The 25309-nt window shown below is 38.4% G+C and overlaps 1 protein-coding gene and 1 long non-coding RNA gene across 2 annotated transcripts in view; one reads left to right on the top strand and one right to left on the bottom strand.

Annotated features, from left to right (window-relative positions):
* ZDHHC15 (zinc finger DHHC-type palmitoyltransferase 15) overlaps window positions 1–16796 on the bottom strand; it is a 97493-nt gene extending 80697 nt beyond the window's left edge. The window contains exon 1 of the mRNA XM_040999639.1: window positions 16637–16796. Coding sequence (XP_040855573.1) covers window positions 16637–16772 — 136 coding nt within the window. The 5' untranslated portion in view covers window positions 16773–16796. The remainder of the gene's footprint in view (window positions 1–16636) is intronic.
* The window catches only part of LOC121169174, a 55767-nt gene continuing 47235 nt past the window's right edge, over window positions 16778–25309 (top strand). Inside the window, exons 1-2 of the long non-coding RNA XR_005885822.1 lie at window positions 16778–17004; window positions 17354–17425. This is a non-coding gene — a long non-coding RNA (uncharacterized LOC121169174). The remainder of the gene's footprint in view (window positions 17005–17353; window positions 17426–25309) is intronic.

The following is a 25309-nucleotide window of genomic DNA, read 5'->3' as shown; positions in this document are numbered from 1 at the left end:
GATAAAATACATATAAGCTTGAGTGCCTGATAATATCATAAGCAGTTAATTATTTCTAATTATTTTATCATTTTTCTTGGAAGTGTTCATTGTTTATTGATAGTAGGGTTTATAATAAGTTTAGAATTAAAAAGCATGATTTTTAAAGTTATGGATTCAAGAAGTTCTATATAATGGTTTTACATTATTTTTCAATATCAAAGCAAGAAACCTTAATTTCCATTCTTATTTTAAACAGATTAATATGCTAAAAGAATACATAAGGAACTAAAACACTCAACAACTAAAAAATAACGAATCCTGTTAAGAAATGGAAAAAGGGCCTACAGAGATATTTCCCAAAACAAAAAATATAAATGGCCAACAAATATATAAGAAAATGCTCAAAATCATTGGTTATTAGCAAAATGCAAATAACAATAAAAAAATCACATCACCTCTGTTAGGATGACTATTACTAAAAAGACAAAGTAACAAATGCTGGTGAAGAAGTGAAGAAAGGGAAACTCTTATACACTGCAGTTGGGAATGTAAGTTACAACTATTATAGAAAAGAGAATGAAGATTCCTTAAAACAAAACAAACAAAAAACCTACAAATAGAACTGCCAAATGGTCCAGCAAGCCTACTATGGGATATATATCTAAAAGACTTGAAATGATTTTTTCAAAGAGATACTTGCTTTACCATGTTTACTGCAGTACAAAGGAGTTTATTATCAGAAGAATGGGTACAGAAAATGCATATATATATATATATATGCATATATATATAATTTTATTCAGTAATAAAAAGAACACAATTCTGTCATCTGCAGTAAAATAGACTGAAATGGAGGATATCATGTTAAATCATATAAGACAGACACATAAAAATAAATCCTGAGTGTTCAACTTCCTATGTGAAAGCTAAAAGGAAAAGCTCAACCTGAACATGGAATGTAAATTACTAGAAGTTGTGAGGTTAGCAAGGAATACACAAAGTTTGGATAATGGGTACCAAGTCAGCTGAGATGGAAGGGAGTTAAGTTTCTACTGTATCAGAGCATAATGGGGTGACTATAGTTCATAACATACTAAAACATATTTTATGAGCAGGTCTGATGCAGTACCCTAGTGGCTAAATCCTCACCTTGCATGAGCCGGGATCACATAAGGGTGCCAGTTTGTACCCAGGCTGCTCCACTTCCTATCCAGCTCCCTGCTTGTGGCCTGGGAAAGCAGTAGAGGATGGCCCAAGGCCTTGTGACCCTGTACCCACTTGGGAGACTGGGAAGAATCTCCTAGCTCCTGGCTTTGGATCGGCTCAGCTCTGGCTGTTGTGGCTACTTAGGGAGTGAATCAGTGGATGGAATATCTTTCTGTCTCTCCTTCTCTCTGTATACCTCTGCATATCAAATAAAAATAAATAAATCTTAAGAAAGATTTTATGAGCAAGTAGAAGTTGAAACCTCACGATTCTAATTATAAAATAATGTCAATAATGTTGATTACACTGATCTGATCAATATACATTTAACATACATATTGAAACATTTCACTCATAAATTGTTAATAAACACTATTTTTTAAAGATTATTTTTATTGGAAAGTCAGATTCACAGAGAGAAGGAGAGACAAAGAAAAAGATCCTCTGTCTGCTGTTTCACTCCTCAAGTGGCTACAAAGGCCACAGCTGAGTTGATCTGAAGCCAGGAGCCAGGAGCTTCCTCTTGGTTTCTCAGACAGGTACAGGATCCCAAAGTTTTGGACCATTCCCCACTACTTTCTCAATTCACATGCAGGGAGCTAGACGGGAAGTGGAGCAGGCAGGACACAAACCAATCGGATCCCGGTGCATGCAAGATAAGGATTTAGCCAGTGAGCCATTGTGCTGGTCCCAACAGAACTATTTTTAAAGCTCAACAGTTGATTCTGATGATCTGCTATGTGTAAGAATCATTGCAGTGCTCAGTGCAGTAGCCTAGCAACTAAAGTCCTCACCTTGCATGCACCAGGATCCCAAATTGGCAAAGGTTCTAATCCCAGCACCCCTGCTTCCCATCTAGCTCCCTGCTTGTGGCCTGGAAAAGCAGTCGAGGATGGACCAAACTCTTGGAACCCTACATCCACCCTGGGAGACCCGGATGAGGCTCTTGGCTCCTGGCTTCGGACTGGTGCAGCACCGGCCATTGTGACTGTTTGGAGGAGTGAATCAATGAACGGAAGATCTTTCTCTCTGTCTCTCCTCCTCTATATACCTGACTTTGCAGTAAAAATAAATCTTAAAAAAAGAACAATTGGAGTTATTTTATAAGTTTGGTATGGCATCTTACTAATTACATGTGATACACAGTTGTTTGACATATGGATGGCATATAAGGCCATTTTAGATGTGATAATATCATGATTCATCAAGGCTTGAAGGGATAGCTTTTAGTTATGTAGAAACTTGGTTTCCAGAAAATGTTAAAATGTTCATGGATTTCTTCTTGTCTTATCAATTTTCATTTCTTATGGTTTTCCTTAAAGAACTTCATTTTGAGTAAAACTATTTCCTAGATTTTTGTAGTTTTGAATCTCCAAATGGAACCATCAGAAGTCTAGAGTTCCATAATTCTCCAAAAGAAATTAAATGAGTTGGCAAAAAATTCAGTAGAATTAATTTTTGTAGAGCAATGCAATCTTGTAAAAAAATTCCAACAATCAAAGGGAATACATGTTAGAAAATGGAACTGCTTCTTTGTAGAAAGATAATGTCATAACATTATAAATTAGTTGCCTACCATCCTCAACATCCCAGATTATCAGGGGCTGTGAGAATAGCAGCTCACACTCCAGCTGAAGGTTTTAATGCCAGAGGGAGCAATCTGAACCTTATTCTCAGACGGTTGTGGTTGTGGGACTTGAATGTCTTGTGGCTTCCTCAAAAAACAACAAACAAACAAACAAAAAGTTTCCCTGTATTTTGTCTGACTCAGAGTATTCTCAGTGCCAGAGTTGTGTCCTGTGTAGTTTTGGTCAGAACTACTTTAAGGTGCAAGCATTGATTGCACTAGCCTTGAGCAAGAGACGGATCTTGGCAAGATACACCAAAAATGTTGGTAAGGCAGAGGTGAACAAAGGATACAGGTAGGGAAACAAAGGCATTTAAATACTACTATGTGTATCACAGAACCAAGAAATGCATGCGCACAGCCAAGATGGGGTACATGCTCTGAAAAAGCCCAAAATGGTTAGCGTTCTGAGACTGCTAACCATCAAATGATAGAGGACAGAAAAAGTCAATCAACCACCTCAGCTATATGTTGGCAATGAAAATACTGGGCAAACGGAGATGCTATGATAGACTATGTCAATCAGTGGAATCTCCAACAACCGCATCGTGTTTGGAGTGGTGAGAGTGGCAGCAATTCAGAACTGTTGAATTATCAGAACCACTTGAGCAAGACCCTTGGAGCATGCCCCACATCTGGGACCTGGGGTGGGTGGGAGACTGGGTGTGGCCTCTCCCTTAAAATCCCCTTTTACATCAGATATATTAAGGAAACAATACAGAACTAATTGTCTTACCCATCTTCCTGTAGCGCTTGAACCTTTTTACCCTAATTATGTCAAGATTGTCAAAATAATTTTAAAAAGAAAAGAAATAAAAATCAATACAAAAATTTTAAAAAAGGAAAAAGGCACAAATGACCATAATCTTTCTCCTATATTATTGGCCTTTAAGTACTATACAGTAAAGGCTAACATACAGCCACAAACAGTATGAGTAAGGGGTCAAGGATTACTCAACAAAAAGCCAATACATGAAGACCGGGAAATTATACATTTTCTTCTTTTCTATTTATTATAACACCTTCTATTTATTATAGCAACTACAACAACTCACACCAAAAACAAAATCCCAGGATAGGAGAGACTCTGATTTCCAGAGTTGCCACATTATAATATTCAAAATGTCTAGTTATAAACAAACAAACAAAAAAGAAATGAATACAAATTGTCCTTGCGGAAGCCGAGGCACTAAACATATAAGACTCCAAGTCAGCTGTGTTAAATCAGCTTCCAGAACTACAGGAATCTGTGGAAAAACTAAGGAAACCAGGATTATAATTTCTCATCATCAGAAACCTTAAATCAGAAATAGAAATTAGGATTACAAGAGTCTGGAAAGGATGGGGAAAATGGGTTGGGAAGATAGAACTCTCATTCACAGGTTCAGACACTTTAGAAAGCTGTCTGCTGATCTCATACAAAACTAAATTTACTCTTGCAATTTACATCAGTAATCACATTTCTTGGTATTTACCCAAAACTGTTTAGTTTCTGTCTACACAGAAACACACAAAGAGATGTTTTAGTAACTTTTTTCCCCAAAAAACAAAGATGTAACTGACAAAACTAAGATTTCTTTTAGTAGATGAACAGATAAGGTGTGGTATACCCAAGCAGTTGAATATTAGCCCAGGCTGACCTATTAAGGCATGAAAGCACACACCGGAATCTTTAATGCATCTTATCAAGTGGAAAAAATTATGAAAAGGCTATATTATATACTATATGATCTCAACTATATGACATTCTAGAAAATGCAAAACTATAGATAAAAAAGTAAGTGATATTCAGAATTAGGGAGAAAGGAAGGATTAACACATATAGCAAGAACATTCCTTGTGAGAACATGATGGTAGATTGATACCATTATATACCTGTCAAAGTTCATAGAATAATAATACAGGAAGGTAAACAATGGACTCTGGGTGATTACGTGACCATCTAAGTCCCTCAACTGTAAAAAGTGAACCATTCTTGTGTGGGCCTTCCTTATTACTAATTACTTTATGTATAAATGTATTATGATCACCAGAAGAAAGATGGGCATTAGCAGAATATATAAAAAGGGGGATCAAACCATATAAGAGTATCCAAATGCATGAATAGATTATATCTGGAAAACAGGAAAAGATATTCATGCTAGTAAACAAAAGAAAGCAAGACTTGCTCTACTAATATAAGAAAAACACTTTTACTCAAAAATTGTTAAGAGTATGAAGGATATTATACATTGATAAAAATGCTAATCCATCAAAAAGAAGTAACAATTAGAGGCAATTACATAACAGAATCTGCCCAAACATGGGAAGCAAACATTGATGTAATTGAAGGAGGCACAGACAATATTACATTAAAAATTTGACTCCCCAATACTCAAACTATGGATGGAAAAACTAGACAGAAGATCAATAAGAAAATAGAGACTTGAACATCAATATAGAGTATTAAACCAGTCAGACGTGTAAAACATTCAACAGAACAGTAGAATAATCATTCTCTCAGGTGTGCAGAATGTTATCTAGCACAGATCATATGATAAGCCATGAAAGATGTCTTGATAAATCTAAAAGAATGAAGCTATACAAAATATTTCACATGATTACATAGAATAAAACTAGAACTCAAGAACACAATGAAAACTACAAAATGATATAAACATGGCAAAATTAAATAATAAACTTTTTAAAAAGGTTTATTTGGAAGGCAGAGTTACACAGAAAAGAGGGGGCAACATAAAGGATCTTGGGCCCAGTATGATGGTTCAACTGGATAACCATCCACCTTCAAGCACCAGAATCACATATGGATGCAGGTGCATTTCCCAGCTGCTCAACTTCCCATCCAGCTCTCAGGGCAGCAGAGGATGGCCCAAAACCTTGGGATCCTGAACCCACCTGGGAAACCCAGAAAAAGCTCCTGGCTCCTGACTTTGGATCAGTTCCACTCCAGCCATTGTGGCCATTTGGGGAGTGAATCAGAGTAGGGAAGAGTTTTTCTGTGTGTATCCTGCTTTCTGTAAATCTGTCCTTGCAATAAAAATAAATTTTTTTTAAAGAGAGATCTTCCATTACCTGGTTCACTCCCCAAACAACTGCAATGAATAAGACTAGACCAGGCTGAAGCCAGGAGTCAGAAGCATGACCAGGTTTGTCCATTTGGGTGGCAGGAGCTCAAGTACCTAGCGATCTTGTGCTGCTTTCCAAAGCACCACAATAGAGAACTGGATTGTAAGTGGAGCAGCACTCTTATGGAATCTTTGGGTGTCACAGATGGCGGCTTAATGTGCACAATGCTGGGTCCTAATAATAAATTAAAATAATTTTTTATTGGAAAAGATCTTTCTGTCTCTCCTCTATTTTTCTGCTTTTCTAATATAAATAAATAAAATCCTAAATAAAAAATAAAAATGTTTTAAATCTCTAGAAGATAGAGAAAGATCTTCTGTCCACTGGCTCATTCCTCAAGTGGTTGCAATGGCCAGAGTTGAGCCGATCCAAAGCCAGGAGCCAGAAGTCTCCTCTGGGTCTCCCATGTGGGTGTAGGGTCCCAAAGCTTTGGGCATCCTCCATTGCCTTCCCATGTCATAATCAGGAAGCTGGATGGGAAGCTAGAGCAGCCAGACATGAACTGGAGCTTACACGATCCCAGTGGATGCAAGGTGAGGATCCAGCCACTAGGTTACAGTGCTGGGCCCTAATAATAAATTCTTAAACAGTGGATCAAAAAAATAAATTACAGACCAAAATAATCAAAAAATATTTTGGGACAAATAAAAATTAAAACATACCAAATTCTATGAAATGTGGTAAAAGTACGTATTTACAGCTCTAACTGCCTATATAAAAAACAAAAACAAAAATTACGAATCAATGCTTTAAATTGATACCTTGGGTAACTAAAATAGAAGAGCAAACTAAATTTAATTATAGTAAAAGGAAGGACAGAACAAAGATTAGAATGGCTAAAAACAAAACAAGGGCATGAAAACAACAGAATCAATGAAACGAGAGGCTAGGAACATTAAAAAGACGTATAATTTGATAAATAGTCAACTACAGAAAATAAGCAAAAAAGAGAGAAGGTTCAAATTATTAAAATCAGGAATCAAAGTAGAGAACTTGCAGAAATAGAAATATAATAGAATACTAGGAACAATTGTATGCCAACAATTAGATAACCTAGATAGAATGTTTCTAGAAAAACACCAGTCTATTTAAACTGACTCAAAAATGTTACAAACATGTAGTATAAATGGGCTGAGTGAGGAATGAACTGTGCTGATGTGATGTAAGCTTATGTATGTATAATCAGCAATAATGTATTATATACTTAAAAATGTTTTCAATGATAGATCTTATGTTGTGGTATTATCACAATAAAATAAAATAAAAATACATCTGAACAAATGCTTCACAAGTGAAAGATTGGATCAGTAATTGAAAAAAAAAAAAAAACTCCCAACAAAGGCCAATACTAGTAGATTCTACTAGTAAAAATGAAAGCACAGTGTACCAACATCTGTGAGATATAGCAAAAGAACTAAGAGAGAAGTTGGTAACAATAAGGGACTACAATGTAAACAGACAGATCTCAAAGAACCTAACTTTGCATTTCAAAAAAAAAAAAAACTAGAATAAGAAAAAAACAAATTAGGTACAAAGTTAGTAGAATAAAGGAAATAATCAAAACTGGAATAGGAAATCAAAAAGAGCTTCTCCTTCATTTACAATCTTATTTGTACTTGCTCTCCTTTTCTTCACAGGAATACACAAAGCATAAGGGACTGCCAGGAACATTACACGGAAACACGTGGAGAGTCTGAAAAAAGTGAGCAAATATTGAGAAATGTACAAGCTACCAATACCAAGTAAGGTAATTAGAAACAGAAAATTTCTACTTTTCTATTTCTATATTCTATTTTTCCAGAAAGGAACTGGGATTTAAAAAACAAGAGCAAAACACCTTCCAACAAAGACAATCAGCACTGCATGACTTCAATGTTGAATTCTAGTAAAAATTTAAATATTCTCTCTGATATCAGATAGCCATCATACAAAGTACAAAATAAATGGATACATAGATAATCGAGTATTTGCATATATTCTCATAGAGATACTATATAATGGAGACCAGCATACTGGAAAGTGAAGATACATTGCAGTATGCACCTCTACTCTCTAGTAAAAGGAGGACTCCCAATGAAACTGTTAAATATGCTTTAGTATGATGCTAGATGAACCTTTGCCTATACCTACAATGCCATGAAACATTTAAATAGTGTAAAGTTCAACTTGTAACTGTTACTAAAGGACTATGGAGGAAAATAGCAGGAGAGAAAAAGGGGGACCAAGAAAGGGGATTCGGGAGGGAAGAATTCTTATGCCTACAAAGATGTATCATGGAAAATATTAATACCAATAATAATAATAATGCAAATAAAAGGATTAATGGGATCAGTGTTGTGGTATTGTAAGTTAAGCTCCTGCTTGAGATTCCAACTTTGACATCCCAATTTTAAGTCCCAGAGCTGCTCTGTTTCTGATGCCGCTCCCTAATAATATACCTGGGAAAGGAGCAGAAAATGGTTCAAGCACTTGGGCCCTTGGAACACATGTGCAAGACTGGGATGGAATTCCTAGTTCCTGGTTTTGACCTGGTCTGGCTCCAGCCACTTGAGAAGTAAACCAGAGAATGAAGATCTCTCTCTTTATCCTCGCTCTCTCTGTAACTCTGCCTTTCAAACAAAAAAAATTTTTTTTTAAAAAAAAGTCATGTTTCCTAACTCATTCTATGAGGCAGGTACTATTATTCTGATACTTAAGCCAGTCAGCACAAAAAATAAAAGCTAAAGCCAGGACTTTAGTGCAGTACTTAAATGCTGCTTGTGATGCCTGCATCCCCTATCAGAGAATCTAGGTTCAAAGTTTCAGATCCCAGCTTCCTACTAATGCATACACTAGCCATCAGCGGTGATAGCTCAAATATTTGAGTTCTTGATATTCATGTGAAAATTCCTGGCTCCTGTTTGGCCTAGCTTAACCCTTGCTGTCACAGGCATCTAAGTCATGAACTAGCAGATGAAAGATCTGTTTCAGTCTCTTTCAAATAATTGAAAAAAATATAAATAATTTTTAAAAGCCACATACAAGTATCTCTTGATGTGTTCCATTACATTTTCATTTCTTCCAAATAGTTTCTTTTCTCTTGTCAAATTCATCAATGGCTCATAGACCACATGGTGGCATCATTTTAGCTGAGGCCTTTGTGTTTTCTTTTTGTTACCCATGCGTTGGCTATTCACTGGCATGCTTTTTCAACTCCATTGTGCTATAATTTTTCTTTTATTTAATGTCATACCTGTTGTTGACTTTGTTTCATGATTTTTCATTTAAGGGAATGTATAGTGATGGCGTAATAGACTACCATATCCAGATGTGAAGATACAATGCAATATGCATCCCTACATCCAATCAAAGATGGATTCCCAATGAAACTGTTGGACATATCTAGACAACGGGATGCTGGACTGCCTGACTTTGTCTGTACCAGCAATGTTGGGGCACACTTAAATTAGTCAGGTTTTGGGATTTGGGGATGCGGGGCAGAAATCCCAGACCCTATGGAATTGTACAGCAAAATTAAAAATTAAAAAGTAATAATACAAAAAGAATATAGAAGTAAAACTCCTCAAGCAAATGCTAGGAAATTTTAAAGGATTATACATTTTGATCAAGTGGTATTTATCAAAAAAACCAAAGGATGGCTCAACACACAAACATTATTCAGATAATATACCACAATAGAATAAAGGAACAAGCAGAGCCCCTACTGCAAATGATGTTGTAAAAGCACTGAACAATATTCTACATATTTTAATGACAAAACACCTCAAGAAACTTGTATGCAAGTAAACCTCCTCAAGCTGATAAAAGGCACTTATGAGAAACCCATAGCTAAAAGTATACTTAATACTAAGAGTCTGAAAACTTTGTATGATCATGAGCAAGACCAGGATCCATTTTCACTACTTCTATTCACTGTTGTACTGGAAGCACGCAAATGTAATCAGGCAAGAAAAGAAACAAAGGCATACAAATGGGAAAGAAGTATATTTATTGGCAAATGACATGACCACATGTCTAAAGAATTCACAAAAAACAGCTAAAGAGTAAATTCAGTGAAGTTATAGAATACAAGTTCAAATATCCCAAATCAGTTCTATGTCTATATACTAGCAATGAGCAATTATTTTTTAAAAAATCTAGTAAATAATTTCATTTACAATAATATGAAAAGAGTGAAATAGGAGCAAATGTTCTAGTGCAGTAGGTTTTGCTGCCTCTTGTAATGATACATCCTATATAGGAGTCCTTGGTTCAAATCCCTATCACTCCATTCTTTTGATTCACCTTTCTGCTATTGTGTCTGGGACACAGTAGATGTTGATCCAAGCACTTGGATTTCTAGGAGACTGGAAAGGAGCACCAAGCTCCCAGCTTTGACCTGGCCTAGCCCTGGTTGTTGTAGTCACTTGGGGAGTGAACCAAGAAGTGAAAGTTATCTCTATCTGTCTGTGTTGGTCTCTCCCTGTCTCGCAGTCACTCTGCTTTCGAAATAACAAATAAATCTTTTCAAAAGAGGAAAAAGGGTAAAATAGCTAGGAATAAATTTATCTAAGAAAGTGTAAGGTTTGTATGCTTAAAATCACAAAACACTGTTGAAAGTCTTCAGAGACCCAAGTAAATGAAAACACATCCCATTTTCATGGATACTGCTAAGAAGGCAATTCTCTTCAAAACAAAATACAGATTCAGTGTAATCCTTGCACCATCTCAGCTATGATTTCTGCAGAACTGAAAAAGCTGAACCTACAATGCATAGGAAATTGTAAGGGACTCTGAATAGTCTAGTAACAATCTAGTAAAATAATGCTGGAGACATTCACAGATTTTGATTTCAAAGTTTATTGCCAAAATACAGTAATCAACCCAGTGTGGAGCTGGTAGAAAAATAGACAAATACATCACTCATACAAAACTGAGTCCAGAAATAAATGCATACACCTGTGGTCAACTGATTTTTGACAGTTATATCAAGATTATTCAATGAGAGAAAGAATAGTTTCTTCTATAAATGGTGCTAGGACAACAAGATAGCCCTATGCAAATGAATGAAGTTGAACAAGCATTAATTTAGAATGGATCAAAGATCTAAATGTAAAAGCTAAGCTAACAAAACTCATACAAGAACACACAAGAGTAAATCTTCAAGGCATTGAATTTGGCAATGAATTCTTAGAAATAGCATTAAACGCGTAGGTAACAAAAGTAGATAAATAGAATTTTATCAGATTAAAAACTTTGTACATAAAGTGATAACAAGAAAGTGAGTGGTCAGAGTTATGGCCTTGCCTGTGATGCTGGCATCGCATAGGGGTGCCAGTTCAACTGTTCCATTTCTTATCCAGCTCACTGTTAATGCTGGATCATTGGGAAAGTAGCAGAAGACGGCCAAAGCACTTGGGTCCCTGAACCTATGTGGGAGACTCAGAGGAAGCTCTTGGCTCCTAGCTTTAGACTAGGCTAGTCCTAGTTGTTACAGCCATTTGGGGAGTGAACCAGTAACTTGGAAGTTCTCTCTCTCTCTTTCTTTTTTTTTTTTCTCTCTCTCTCTCCTTTCAAATAAACAAACCAATCTTTTTTTTTTTTTAAGGAAAAAGGCAAGTAAAAAAAACAACACATGGACTAGGAGAAAATATTTACAAATAAATTATCTTAAGGATGAAGTACTGGGAACATATAAACATTACAATTCAACAACAACAAAAAAACAACCCAACCAAAAAAAGCTTCAACTAAAAAACAGGCATTGGCTTGAATAGACATTTGTTCTATGGAGATAAGAAATGGCCAGCAAGTATAACTTTATTCATTAAGGAAACGCAAATCAAAATCACAATGAGTGACCACTTTGTACCCCTTAATGTGGCTACAATAAAATAAACTGAAAGATAGAGTTGGTGAGCATATGAAGAAACTGAAACTTTTACATTGCTGACAAATATGTAAAATGGTGCAGTCACTGTGGAAAATGGCTGACATTCCTCAAAAAAAAAAAAAATGAAGCTTGGAGGTAGCACACAGCCCAATAATTCCCATCCTGCTTTATGGTACATACTCAAAAAGAATTGAAAATGGATTTCCAAATACTTGCACTTGAGTGTTCTTAACAGCAACATTCAGAATAAAGAAAAAATAGAAATTGCCCAAATGTCCATCATCAGATTGAATGGATAAAGAAATTACGACACATAAATAGAAGAGTATTCAGCCATAAGGAGGAACAAATTATAAGATGCTACAATGGGAATGAACCTCAGAAACATTAATGTTAAATGAAAGGAGCCAAACACAAAAGGATACCTATTACATGACTCTATTAATATGAAACATCCACAATAGGTGAATACTACACAGAGACAGATGCAGATTGATAGTTGGTAGCAAGGGAGCTGGGGGTGTTGGGGGAGGAGGAAGAGGAGGGCATGACTGTTCAATGCCTGTGAGGTTTCCTTTTGTGGTGATGGAAATGTTTTTGGAATCGCATAGAGTTGATGGTTGCACAACATTGTGTATGTACTGAAGGATACTGAAGTAAACAATTTTAAAGTTATTTTATGTTGTACAAAATTTACCCCAATAAAATGGATATTGTTATTTCCCTATTTCTCTGAATGTCCAAGCTTATTTTCTTGAGTAAACAGAATTTTTACATCCATATTAATAATAGTGATAACAAATTGGTTTAATAAGCTCTTGCAATGTACAGAGAGCAGTGATTTATGAATTTCTTGTATACCATATGATTTAAGCCTCACAGCAGCAATCCTTGGCACATAGGTATTAAGCCAGCATTTGTGGTATGAATGGACAGCCATATCAGCAAGACAGCCATAAGGCGACTGAAATTGATGTTAACTTGCTCCAGGCCTCCTGAATACAAACTGGAAGAAGTCAAACTCTAATAATTATAGGACAAAAATATCATTTTTGGTCATCTCTATGTGATATTAAGGAGAAGGACACCTAGTATGATCCCCAAGGGAAAAAAAAGTTAGGTTCATGGCATTATGTTTTGAGTTTTATTGAAATTCAAATCTGCTGATCTGGTTGTACTAGAATAGCAATAGTTTTGGTATCAGGCATCTTTGACTTGTAGTTCTCTACTATTTACTAGCTGTTAGACCTTAGGAAATTTGAATTAACCTTTTTAAAATGAAGGTTGCTTATTAACTAAGACTGTAAATGAAGACTGTGGATTGGGAGAGTGAAGCCAGAACTAGAAGTCAAGGCTGCTTTATTTTCCTGATTTTTGAATAACGTAAGTGGGGCAAAATGTTAAGAAAGCATGTATGGGACAAATAAAATAGATCTATAGGCTACATATGGCCTGCAAGGCACAATTTTTGACCTCTGTGTTAGCAGAGAAGAGACAGGGTGTTAGTACAGTGGTTCACAGTATGGGCAATGGAGAAATGCTGTCTGAATATATATTTCTTTGGTCACATACTAGTTCTGTGATCCTAGGAAAACTACCTACGCACCTCAGTTTGCTTGCCTACAACCTGGGCAAAATGATCGTATATACCTCTTAAGCTTGACTCTCTGCCATTTTCATTACCTACAATGTCAGAACACACTTAAAATAGCAGAATGATGGACTTGTGACTGTTTATGAAGGACTATACTATTATAATAATATAGGGGGAATTAGTGGGGAGAGGGGATTTAGGCAAGAGGGAAGAGAAATCCTAGAGCCTATGAAACTATACCATAAAATAAAAATGAAAGGAAAACAAAGATAAACACACAATAAAGATTGCTATGATAATTAAGTGTATGATCATGTGTCCACCTTGTGTGCATATGTGTGCACAGGTGTGTGTGTGTGTGTTAGTCACTTGCAAACAGTGCCTGGCATGTAGCCAATGCTTCGCAAGAATATCAAATAACTCCTGAGCTTCACCTTTCAGTTTTTAATAGTATGCAATTAAACAAAAATTTATAGAAAACAGATTATTTGCACTGATTCTAATGTGGTCTTTATACTAGTTTTCTGATCTGTGCTTCTGTTTACACATCTTCACAAAGGGGATATGTGTCTCGCATGGTTATTGTTAGGAATCAGTAAGTCAAAAGAGGGTGAATATGTGTATAGCACCTAAAATCTGGTACAGAAAAAGCACTATATAAGTATCAATATTTTTATCATTAATATTTTTTTAAGTGGCAAAGTTGATGTAAGTACTGAAAAATTCCAAAGTATGTTTAATAGTACTTACTATATGACACTGATCCTAGGAGAAATGTCCATTTTATAATAATGGAATTGAATGTTTGACCTTTCAATTATTCAAAAAAAAGTCAAAATGATGATGTCTGAGAAGAGGAAAATTTCCAAGTCATTACATATCTGCCTAACATACCTTAATACTAGATTAAAATTAAAATGAAAACTAGGTAAACCTATCACCTAAAGAGTCAACTAATGAAATTTATTATTAAGAGCTCCTTCTCATTACCCATAACAACTTGAAGAAGGAAGCAAAGAAAATTTAAACTATTGAAAGAAGCTGTCATCTCTTGCCTCTATAGTTCATCTCAATCTACATGGGAATTGATTATTCCTTTGTATAATACGTAAGGGAAGGAGGTTGAGGATTGAGCCCATCAGTTAAGATGCCTGTATCTTACATGAGTGTCTGGGTTTGACTTCTGGCCACCACTCTTGACTCCAGCTTTCCCACCAGTGCAAACCCTTGGAAGTAGTAGTGATGGTTCAAGTAATTTGGTTCCTGCCACCTACATTGGAAACCTGGATTGTCATCCCAGATCCTGGCTCTAATCCTGGCCGAGCCACTGCTGTTGCAGGCATTTTAGGCAGTGAACTAGGGGATGGGAGCTATGACTTGCCTCTCTCTCAAATAAGTAAAACATGATTTAAGAGGAAAAAGAATTTAAAGCATATGTATGAGAAGGAAGTGGGGTCAGGTCCTGAAGTTGGAAAAAATCTGAACCTCAGGTACAATTCATAACGTGAGAAGTCTGGTAGGAAGAAATGAAGGTCTCAGAGGGGCTTTGGAGTAACCAGTGGAGGTAATTAGAAGGCCTACTGTGAGGGTACTGGAACTATGCTGGAACCCCACACTAAATGAATAGGGAACATGGTAGGGGGTTGGCACTAGGAATATGCTATTGAAGTGCTAAGAAAATAGTGCAATTTCAGAGGAGATGGAGCCTCTTCAATGTGAGAAGATAAGTACAACAAGAGATTTCATTGGAGAGAAAAAGTGGGAGCTGTATTGTAAGGAGATAAGATTAAACACTGTTTGGAGATGAGAACATTACAACACTGTTAAAGATACAGAATCAGTAGGAATCCAAATGGGGGGAGGGGGATTTGGGGTTTGTACCAGGAAATATTGTGAAACTGTGAATTTGCAAGCACTTGATTGACTATGGGAATAATTTTATAAAAAGTAGAAGATGGGGCACTCTTTGGTATAACAGCATAGACTACAACTGAAGAACACTTAATTATAAATGGAGTGGTCTTAATAGAAGAAACAGGAAGTGATACTACCATTGGAAAATTTTACTACCCATGAAAAATAGGTAGGAAATACAAGATCCTAGTGGGAAAGGAAGGTGTTTTCCTAGTCTGAAAAGACACGGGACAAATGCAATCCTAAAGGGAAGCAAGAGAAATGAATAATAATAAGGAGCCCGATGTACAGAAAAGAGCCGAAGAGCACTATAGCAAGAGAGAAGTGGGCCTCCCAAAAACTGGTAACAGGAAGAATCATGACTACAAGGTAGTGGCCCTTTGAAGGGATATGAGTGAGATTGTGGAATGTTTTGGGCAGAGTAAAGAGGAACCTGTAGTGTGAGAAGCTAGGGGACAAAGGTAGAATGGTAACAAAAGCAGGGTCCCAGTATGAGGTGTCAGACAGTTAAAGTGGAGCCTCTAATGGAAGTGAATGGAATACTCCTCAAAGCAGGTAAGCAGGAGATTGGAGGGACCCAGTGTGATAAAATCAGGAGCTCCAGTGTGAGGGGAGAAGACCTTGAAATCGCTCCTCACACCTAAGAGAGGAGAAAATGGGAAAGGCCTGCACAGAGGGCTTACCACTACGTGCACTGGAGAGATGCCAAGTGGGATAGAGCTAGGTGTCCTGAGGGGTCTCAAGTGGGTAAGGACATAAAACACTGGAGTTAGTGTGAGAGACCCCAGTGTTGGGAGGAGGGAAGGAAAGCTTATAAGGCAGAGAGAGAATATTTGAGGATTTTAGCAGGGAATCCCCAGTGCAGAATCCTAGCGGGATTCTAGCAGCAGGAAAAACGGTGCGGCTCCTAGTTAAGCGCATTGGTGGGATTCGCAGTGTGAACAGTTGAAGGAGACAGGGTATGTAGTGTTCTCAGTTGGGTGGGATGGGGGGCCACCAGACCCAAAGCACAGACGCGAGTGGCTGCCTTGTTTGAGAAAAGGGGGTCCTAGTGAGAACAGCCAGGAAACTATTGTGGGTAGGGCAAGGAAATAAGAAACCGTAGGTGGGGGCGATTGTGACATGGCGGGACCCTCGTGGGCGAGCACAGGAGATAACGTGAAAAGGCAGACGCTGGGGACGGGGAGCTCCTCAGGGAGTGAAAGGAAAACCGCAGAGTGAGGGCTGAGAACACAGGGGACACCAGTGTGAAGGGTAGGGCAGACGATTATGCCGGAGCATAATTTCCCCACCTTAGGTGCCCAGCCCCACTTACCCAGGCAGAGTTCAAAGACGTAGGCATAGTAGGACCAGAGCACGACGAGGACAATAACGAGCACTGGCACCCAGGACAGTACCCGGCGGCAGCACCGCAACCCCCCGGTTAGAGCCATCTTCCAACCCCGCCGCATCTTCGGCTCGAGGATCGACCGAGCAGGCCTGCTGGCGCTGGGTCGGAACTGCTTGGGCGGTGACTGGGAGGCGGGAAAGAGCGCTGTGCGGCGCTCCACTGCCTAGCCTGGCGGGAACTGCGGGGCCCGCGCCGGCCGATCCCACCTGTGGGGCTGCGCGGCCCAGTGCACTCTGCCTGGCACAATAGACGTGAATCACCGCAAGGAGGAACTGGCCTTGTTGGAGCAGAAGGTGATCCCTCAGGCAGTCGAGGCTGGGCGCTTTCTGAGAGGGTGCGGGCCCTCCCCCTTCTGCCCTCAAACCATCCCCACCCTCACCCCACCCCCATCCCTCCGCCGTGCCGCTGGATGCTGGCTGGGCTGGAGCTCTGCAAAACTAAAGCTTAAGAATTTCAGGTCCGCCCATCCGCTCTCCCTGCTCTGCGTCCACTCACTTCCCTCCGATCTTTGTCCCTCTTTTGTCTCTTTTTGTCCCTCCCCCCCTCACCTATTGTCTCCCTCTCCTTGCTCACCTCCTCCCCCCAGCACACACGGGTACACAGTGTGAAAGATAACCAACCATGGCATCTTTTGACTTAAAGGTCACTGGGCCCCATCCTCCCACTGCTGCTCGAAAAATATGCATAACACGTAGTGCCGCAGTCGCTGCTGGGGTAAGTTGCTTGACTGGGCGCTTATTCCTAGCCCCCTGCAGAATTAGCTGGGTCTATTTTCAGAATCTGAGAGGGGGGTCAGAGAAGTCTACAACAGTAGTGATGCTATTTAAACAGAGCGTTTATTGACGAGTTTTTCAGGCAGATGAGAAGTGGAGGACATTTCAGACAGAATAAACAGCCTTTCCAAAGACAACAAAGTAATGAAAAGTGCAAAAGTGTTCCAGGAACAACTGGTATGGCTTGAATAGAGCATTGGTGGAGGGGAGAGGCTGGGAAGGAGACTGGGGGTGGGGGATAGCCTAAAGCCATGATATGAAGGCTTAGATGCCCAGCACACTTGTGGGGACACAGACTACCAACAGCTATCAAAGGTTTGGGGGAAATGTAGTGACATGGGCTATGTGTTTTTTTTGTAAAGGAATGGGCAGGATTTGAAGAGAAAGATGACCTGGAAGCCTGGAGACGTATTAGGAGCCAATTCAGATGTTTTTGAAAGAAATTGCTTTCTGTTAGCGCAGCTTTGGTATAAAGTTTGGTATAAAATGAATGATATAAAGCAGGGGGCCCAAGAGACTTATCATCTGGGCTATAGGTGTTTACTGACTTAAACACGATAATGGAAGTGCTGTAGGCTCTTGGCCTTTATGTATTTGACACTGCTTCAGTGATCTCCAAAAGTCTGTTTCATGAAGAAATTTGTGGTTTTCTGAGACCTTATGTGGTTTTTTTTCACATCCTTTGTGATTTGCTGGGTGAAAACAAACATTTCTGCAGACAGCATTGTTTTCTCCATGTACAGTTACATATACAGTAAATTTCCTGAAGTGATAAGAATTTAAATTCTTTCCTTTCAGATGAAAAGAACATTACAATTAGTGTTGCTAAAGAGACAATGTAGTTAAATTCAATGTGTATCTGAGATAAGTGTATTGAAAGAGAGCTTTCCCTCCCGCTGGTTCATGCCTCAAATGCCTGCAAAAACCAGGACTGTGTTAAACTGAAGCCAGGAGCCTAGAACTCTCCAATGTGCATCAAAGGAAAAGTGGAATCAGGACCCGAACTCATTCACTCTAATAGGGGATGTGGGCATCCCTGACAGTGTCTTAACTTGTAATGCCAAATGCCTACCCAGCCATAAGATTGTGATACTTAAATCTTCCATTATTCATGAATTTGGGGGCTCTTAGGAACGCATATCTTGGGATTGTTAAGGGTATGTAGTTTAAACCAGGTGGCTTTGAGGAGGCAGTGATGAAATGTGAGAGGGGAAGGCTGAAGTGACATTTGAAAAATGACTAACAGTTCACTGGGAAGACCGGAAGTGGGAGTAGGAGTTAATTGAGCAGGTAGTGGCATTACAGCATATTGAGGCATTGCATGTAACCTTACACTTCTGGAAAATATTAGTCTAACCAAAAAGTGGGAAGGGCTTGGGGCGAAGACAGGAGCTGGAGGGGGGAGGATCAGGAGCAAATGTACTAGTGTTTTAGGGAATCAGCAGAATTGCTGACTAGTTAGTAGACAGCAAAGGAGACGAGTCAAAGCTAACAACTGAATTTCTAGCTTCAGTGCCTTGAATGAAAATGCTATTAGTCATTGACTGTGGCTATGGTGAGAACAGGTTTGCAAGGGGAAGGTAATGACTTTTTTTGGACATGGTGAATTTACCTAAATCCTATTCTAAGATAATTTGGGGATATTAAAAAGTCTGAGGGGTCAGAGTTGGAACGTAGAGTGAAAAACTGCTGCCTGCATCCTATATGGATGCCAGTTTGAGTCCCAGCTATTCCACTTCTGATACAGCTCCTTGCTAGTGGCCTGGGAAAGTAGCAGAAGATGCCCCAAGTGCTTGAGCCCCTACCACCTGTGTGAGAGACCCAGATGCAGTTCCTGACTTCTGGTTTTGCCTGGCCCAGCTCTGCCTCTTGCAACCATCTGAGGAATAAACCTGTAGATGGAAGATTTTCTCTCTTACTCTCCCTACCTTCGCCTTTCCTTCTCACTTTCACTCTCCCTCTTCCTCTTCCTTCCTGTGTAACTCTGACTTTCAAATAAATATTTTTGTAAGATAGCTGTATCAGAGTGTTTAGGATAGAGCTAACTCATACCGAGAGTAGCATATACGGCGAAGAACCAGAGAGTCAAACCAAGTTCAAATGTGTATAAGAAGGGTTGACAAACTATGCTCATGGGGAAAATTTGATCCACTGACTTATGGATAAAGTTTTATTGGAATACATTGGTGTCCATTTATTTGCATGTAGTTTGTGGCTGTTTTGTACAATAATAGCAGAGTTGAATAGTTGTAATATAGACCATATGACCTACAAAGTCCAATTTTTCAAAATTAGAGAAAAAAATAAAAATACAAGCATGCCCATTCCTTTTTATTAACTCCCTAAATATTGGATGACTGTGTCTGCTGGAGCGAACACCAAGAGCTGGGAATTCAAGTCTTCCACAAAGATGGTAGTAACTCAATTACTTGAGCCATAATCAGTACCTCTCAGGATCTACATTGGCAGAAACTGGAGTCAGGAGTTAGAGTTGGTAATCAAACTCAAGAGCTCCAGTATGGAACGTAGATGTCTTAACAGCTAGGCTAAATGCGCAGTCCCAATTATTTTGCTTTTGAGGACCTTACTTACTACAGAATTATAGATTAGCAGCAAAATTGAAAGGAAGGTTCAGAGATTTCCCATATAACCCCTGCCTCTACACATCGTTGCCTTCCGCCTTATCATCTCTCACCAGAGCAGTGTATTTGTTACAGTTGATGAGTCTACACTGATAAATCTTTATCATCCAAAGTCCATGGTTAACGTTAGCATTCTCTCGTAGTATAATGGAGCCTTATGGATTTGGACAAATATATGATGGCATGTATCTACCGTTACAGTATCTTAACTATTACAAGCGTTCCAAAAATCTTCTGTGCTCCATCTATTCATTTTTCTCATCACCCCCATTCCTGAGCAATTACTGATTTTTAAGATGTATTCAGTTTTGCTTTTACAGAATGTTGCATAACTTGAATCACATAGTATAACTGCCTTTTCAGATTGGTTTGTTTCACTTGATAATATTTAAGATCCGTTTATATCTTTGTACAGATTGATAGGTTATCCTTTTTAGTGCTAAGTAATAGAAGCATTCCATTGCCTAGATGCACCACAGTATTTATCTACTCACCTACTAAGGTATATCTTGGTTACTTCCAAGTTTTTGCAATAAGGAATAAAACTTCTATAGACATCCATGTGCAGTATTTTGTGTAGATGTAAGTTTTCAGTTCATTTGAGTAAATACCAAGGAGTGTGAAAGTTGGAATATATAGTAAGAGCATGCTTGGTTTTGTAAGAAATTGCCAAAGTGGGTATACAATTTTGCATTTTCCCTAAAATGAGTGAATTTTCCTATTGTTCCACATCTTTACCAAAATTTGGTGTGGTGAATATTCTGGATTTTGACAATTGTAAAAGGTCTGTAGTGGTATCTTACTGTTCTATTGTGCATTTCCCTGCTACTGTATAATGCAATGTGTTATATAACTTTTCATATGCTAACTTGCTGTTTGAATCTCTACACTGATGAGTTTCAGATCCATGGCCCTTTTTTTTTAGACATTAATTTTCATTTTTATTGTAAAGTCAGATATACACAGAGGAGGAGACACAGAGAGGAAAATCTTCTGTCCGTTGTTTCACTCCCCAAGCTGCCGCAATGGCCGGACCTTTGCTGATCTGGAGTCAGGACCCAGGACCTCTTCCGGGTCTCTCATGCGGGTGCAGGATCCCAAAGCCCTAGGCTGTCCTCAGTTGCCTTTCCAGGCCACAAGCAGGGAGCTGGATGGGAAGCAGGGCTGCCAAGATACAAACTTGTGCCCAAATGGGATCCCATGCATGCACGCCAAGGAATTTAGCTGCTAGTCTATGGCACTGGGTCCCCATGGCTCATTTTTAAGTTCAGATGTTTATACTATTATTGTTGGGATTTAAAGTTAATTTGTATATTTTAAAACACAACTCCTGTTTTTACATATGTCTTTTAGGCAAATATTCTCTTCCAGGATGTGATGTATCATCTTTCTTTTGATAGTGTCTTTCATAGAGAATAGAAGAAATCTTTCATTTAAACAAGTCTAATTTCTTTTTTCATGACTGTGCCTTTGGTCTCTTGTCTAAAAAGTCATTGTCAAGCCCACGATCATCTGTATTACCAAAGATATCATCCTCTAGGGCATTTATGGGTTTCTGTTTTACATTTAGTTTTGTGTTCCATTTTGAGTCAATTTCTAATTTGAATATAAGCTCTGTGTCTAGATCTTCCTTTTTCTTGTATGTGGGTATAAAATTGTTTCATCACTATTTGAAAAAATAATCTTTTCTCCAATGTATTGTGCTCATTCCTTTGTCAAAGATCAGTTGACTATTTCTATGTTTGTATTTCTGGGCTATTTTGAACCATTGAACTATGTATTCTTTTCCCAGTGCCACACTGACTTGATTTACTGTGTTGCTTTATAGGAAATCTTTTTTTTTTCTATTTTATTTTTATTCTTTATTTTTTTTTCTCTATTTTTTTTAAAGATTTATTTTTATTATTTTTTTATTGAAAAGGCAGATATACAGAGAGGAGAGACAGAGAGGAAGATCTTCCATCCGATGATTCACTCCCCAAGTGAGCGCAATGGCCGATGCTATGACGATCCGAAGCCAGGAGCCTCTTCCAGGTCTCCCACGCGGGTGCAGGGTCCCAAGGCTTTGGGCTGTCCTCTGCTGCCCTCCCAGGCCACAGGCAGGGAGCTGGAAGGGAAGCGGGGCTGCTGGGATAGAACCGGCGCCCATATGGGATCCCGGGCGTGCAACGTGAGGACCCTAACCACTTGCACCACCACGCCGGGCCATAGGAAATCTTTTTAAAATATTTTATTTAGTTAGTTTGAAAGACAGACTTACAGAGAGAGAAAGAGAGAGAAATGAATCTTCCCTTCACTGGTTCACTCCTCAAATGACTGTGATAGCCAGAGGTGGATTGAAGCTGGGAGCCAGGAGATTCTTCATGGTATATGGTGTAGAGGCCCTAGGACTGATCCACTTTCCCAGGCACAGTAGCTGGGAGCTGAATCAGAAGTGGACCAGCTGAGACTCTTAACTGGCACCCCTATTGGATGTCGGTGTCACAGACAGAGGATTAACTTGATACACCACAGTGTATAGTAAGTCTTAGTCTTGAAGTCAGGTAGTGTCAGTCCTCGAGTGTTTTTCTTGCTTCAATATCTTGTTGTCTATTCTGGATCTTTTAACTTTCTATATAAAATTTAGAACAGCTTTACTGATATCCAAAAAAATAACTTAGTGGGATTTTGGTTAGGATTGTGTTTAATCTGTTGGTCAGGTCATGATGGAATGACATCTGACCATGTTGAGCCTTCTGATCTACCGAATATTCAGTATCACTCCACTGACTTAATTGTTTATCAGAATTTTTTAGTTTTTTCTCATATTTGTTCCAAAGCATTTCATTTTTGAAAGTGAGATACCATTTAGGTATTTTATTAATTTCAAATTTTACTTATTCATTACTATTTCATAGGGCAGTGATTTATTTTGTGTATTAAACTTGTGTCCTTCCACCTTGTTATAATTGCTTATTACTTCCAGGATTTTTTTGTAGATTCTTTCGGACTTTTTGCATAGACAATCATGTCCATCTGAAAAACACAGTTTTATTTTTTCTCATTTGCAATGATAGCTATGTTAGTTTTTTCTAACTTTATTATGTTAACTAGAATTTCTAGCTAGTGTTGAAAAGGAGTGGTGAAAAAGGAAACCTTTGCTTGTTAGTGGAAGATTCTGGTTTCTTGGTTTGGCATTGTGGCATAACACATAAAACTGCCACCTGTGATGCCAGCATCCCATATGGTGCTGTTTTTGTTTGTTTTTCTGTCCCAGCTATTCCTCTTCCAGTGCAACTCCCTGCTAATGATATGGAAAATGTAGTGAAAGATGGTGCAAGTGTTTGGGCTCCTGCCATTCAGGAGTCCAGGAAGAAGCTCTTTGCTCCTGACTTCAGCTGGACCCAGCCCTGGCTGTTGTAGCTGTCTGGGAGGTGAACCAGCAAAAGGAAAATCTCTTCTCCTCCCTCCCTCTCTCATCCTGACTTCCAAATAATTTTTAAAACCTTTGTAGTTTCTTACCATTATAGGTTTTTGATAAATGCTGTTATCAAGTTGAGGAAGTTCTATAATTCCAGTTTCCTGAATTATTTTTCATCATGGATGGATGTGCATTTTGTCAAACACATTCTCTATATCTACTGGTATGATCATGTGATTTTTCTTCTTTAGCCTGTTACTGTGGTGGGCTGCGTTAGTTGACATTTGAATCCTCTCTCAGCTTTGCATACCTGATAGCAGAAATTCCTTCGTATAGAAGACTGGATATATTCTGTTCATATATTCAGATTTTTTATCTATTCCTATTACAGATACTTAGATTATTTCTGTATTTTAGCTAAGGTTAATAATGTTACAATGAGCATGAGAAGATAGAAGCGGTCTTCAAAAGGCTCAGGGAAAATCTGTATTATGAAAAAACTATAGATGGATTTCAGACTTTTTATTATTTATTTGAAAGAGTTACGGAGAAAGGGAGAAAGAGAGATCTTGCATCTAAGGGTTCACTCTGCTTCTGGCCAAAACAGCAGGAAATGGGCCATGCCAAAGCCATGAATCAGGAGCTTCTTCCAGGTCTCCCATATGGGTGGCAATAACAGGGAGCTAGATCAAAAGTGGAGCATCTAGGACTGAAACAAGTGCTCATATGGGATGCAGCCATCGCAGGCAGTGGCTTACCTTGCTGTACCACAAAACTAGCCCCATATGGTAGTTCCATTTGTAATTTTTTGAGGAATCTCCATATTGTTTTTCATAATGGCTTACCAACTTAACATTTCTTTCAACAATATATAAATATTTCCTTTTTTCCCCACAGTGTCTTCAGTATTTGTTATCTTCTGACTTTAGACAATGGCATAACAGGAATTCCTTGACAATGAGTCATGTTGAGTACCTTTTCATATGCCTGTTGGCCATTTGTGAGTCTTTAAAAAAACAAGCATTAACTAGTCATTTTACAATTTTAATTTTTTTTTTTTTAGCTGTTGAGTTGTGTGACTTATTTATATATTTTGGATATTGACTCCTTATCAGATGTATGGCTTCCAAATATTTCCTCCCATTCTGTAGGTTTCTTAATGTTAGTTGTTTCCTTTGCTGTAAAAAGCTTTGTTTGATGGAATCTCATTTTTGTTTTTATTTTCCTTTTTAGTCTCTTCGCTTTTGGTGTCCTATCCAAAAAAACTATATTTGTAAAAAGATGAATGTTGAGGAGCTTTTTCCAGGATTTTTTTTTTTCCATTTTATGTCTTACATTTAAATCTTTAATGTATTTTGAGTTGATTTTTCTGAGTCCTGTTATGTGGTATTGGATTTCAGGGTTTAAAAAAAAGATTGAATTTTAAAAAATTATTTGAAAGGCAGAGTTAGAGATAGCAAAAGAAAAAGAAAGAAGGATGGGAAGAGATCTTCAGTTTTCTGGTTCACTCTCCAGACATGTGCAGAAGCCAGGGCTTGGCTAATCATAAGCCAAAACCAGTAGTTTCTTCTGTGTCTCCCACATGGGTGCAGGTGCCCAAGCAATTGGTCTGTTCACTCTTGCTTTTCCAGGTACCCCAGCAGGGAGCGGGATTGGAAGCAGAACAGCTGAGACTCAGACTGGTGCCCATATGGGATACTGGCATTTCAGGAATAGGCAGCAGCTTAACCTGGCATCATATGGGGCTCCCACATGGGTTCAGAAACTCAAGTATTTTGCTGGT

Source organism: Ochotona curzoniae, unplaced genomic scaffold, assembly GCF_017591425.1.
Source record: "Ochotona curzoniae isolate NIBS_2020 unplaced genomic scaffold, NIBS_Ocur_1.0 scaffold_1852, whole genome shotgun sequence".
Lineage (NCBI taxonomy): Eukaryota > Metazoa > Chordata > Mammalia > Lagomorpha > Ochotonidae > Ochotona > Ochotona curzoniae.
Note: the sequence above shows the minus strand (reverse complement) of the source record. Positions and strands in the feature narration are given on the sequence as shown.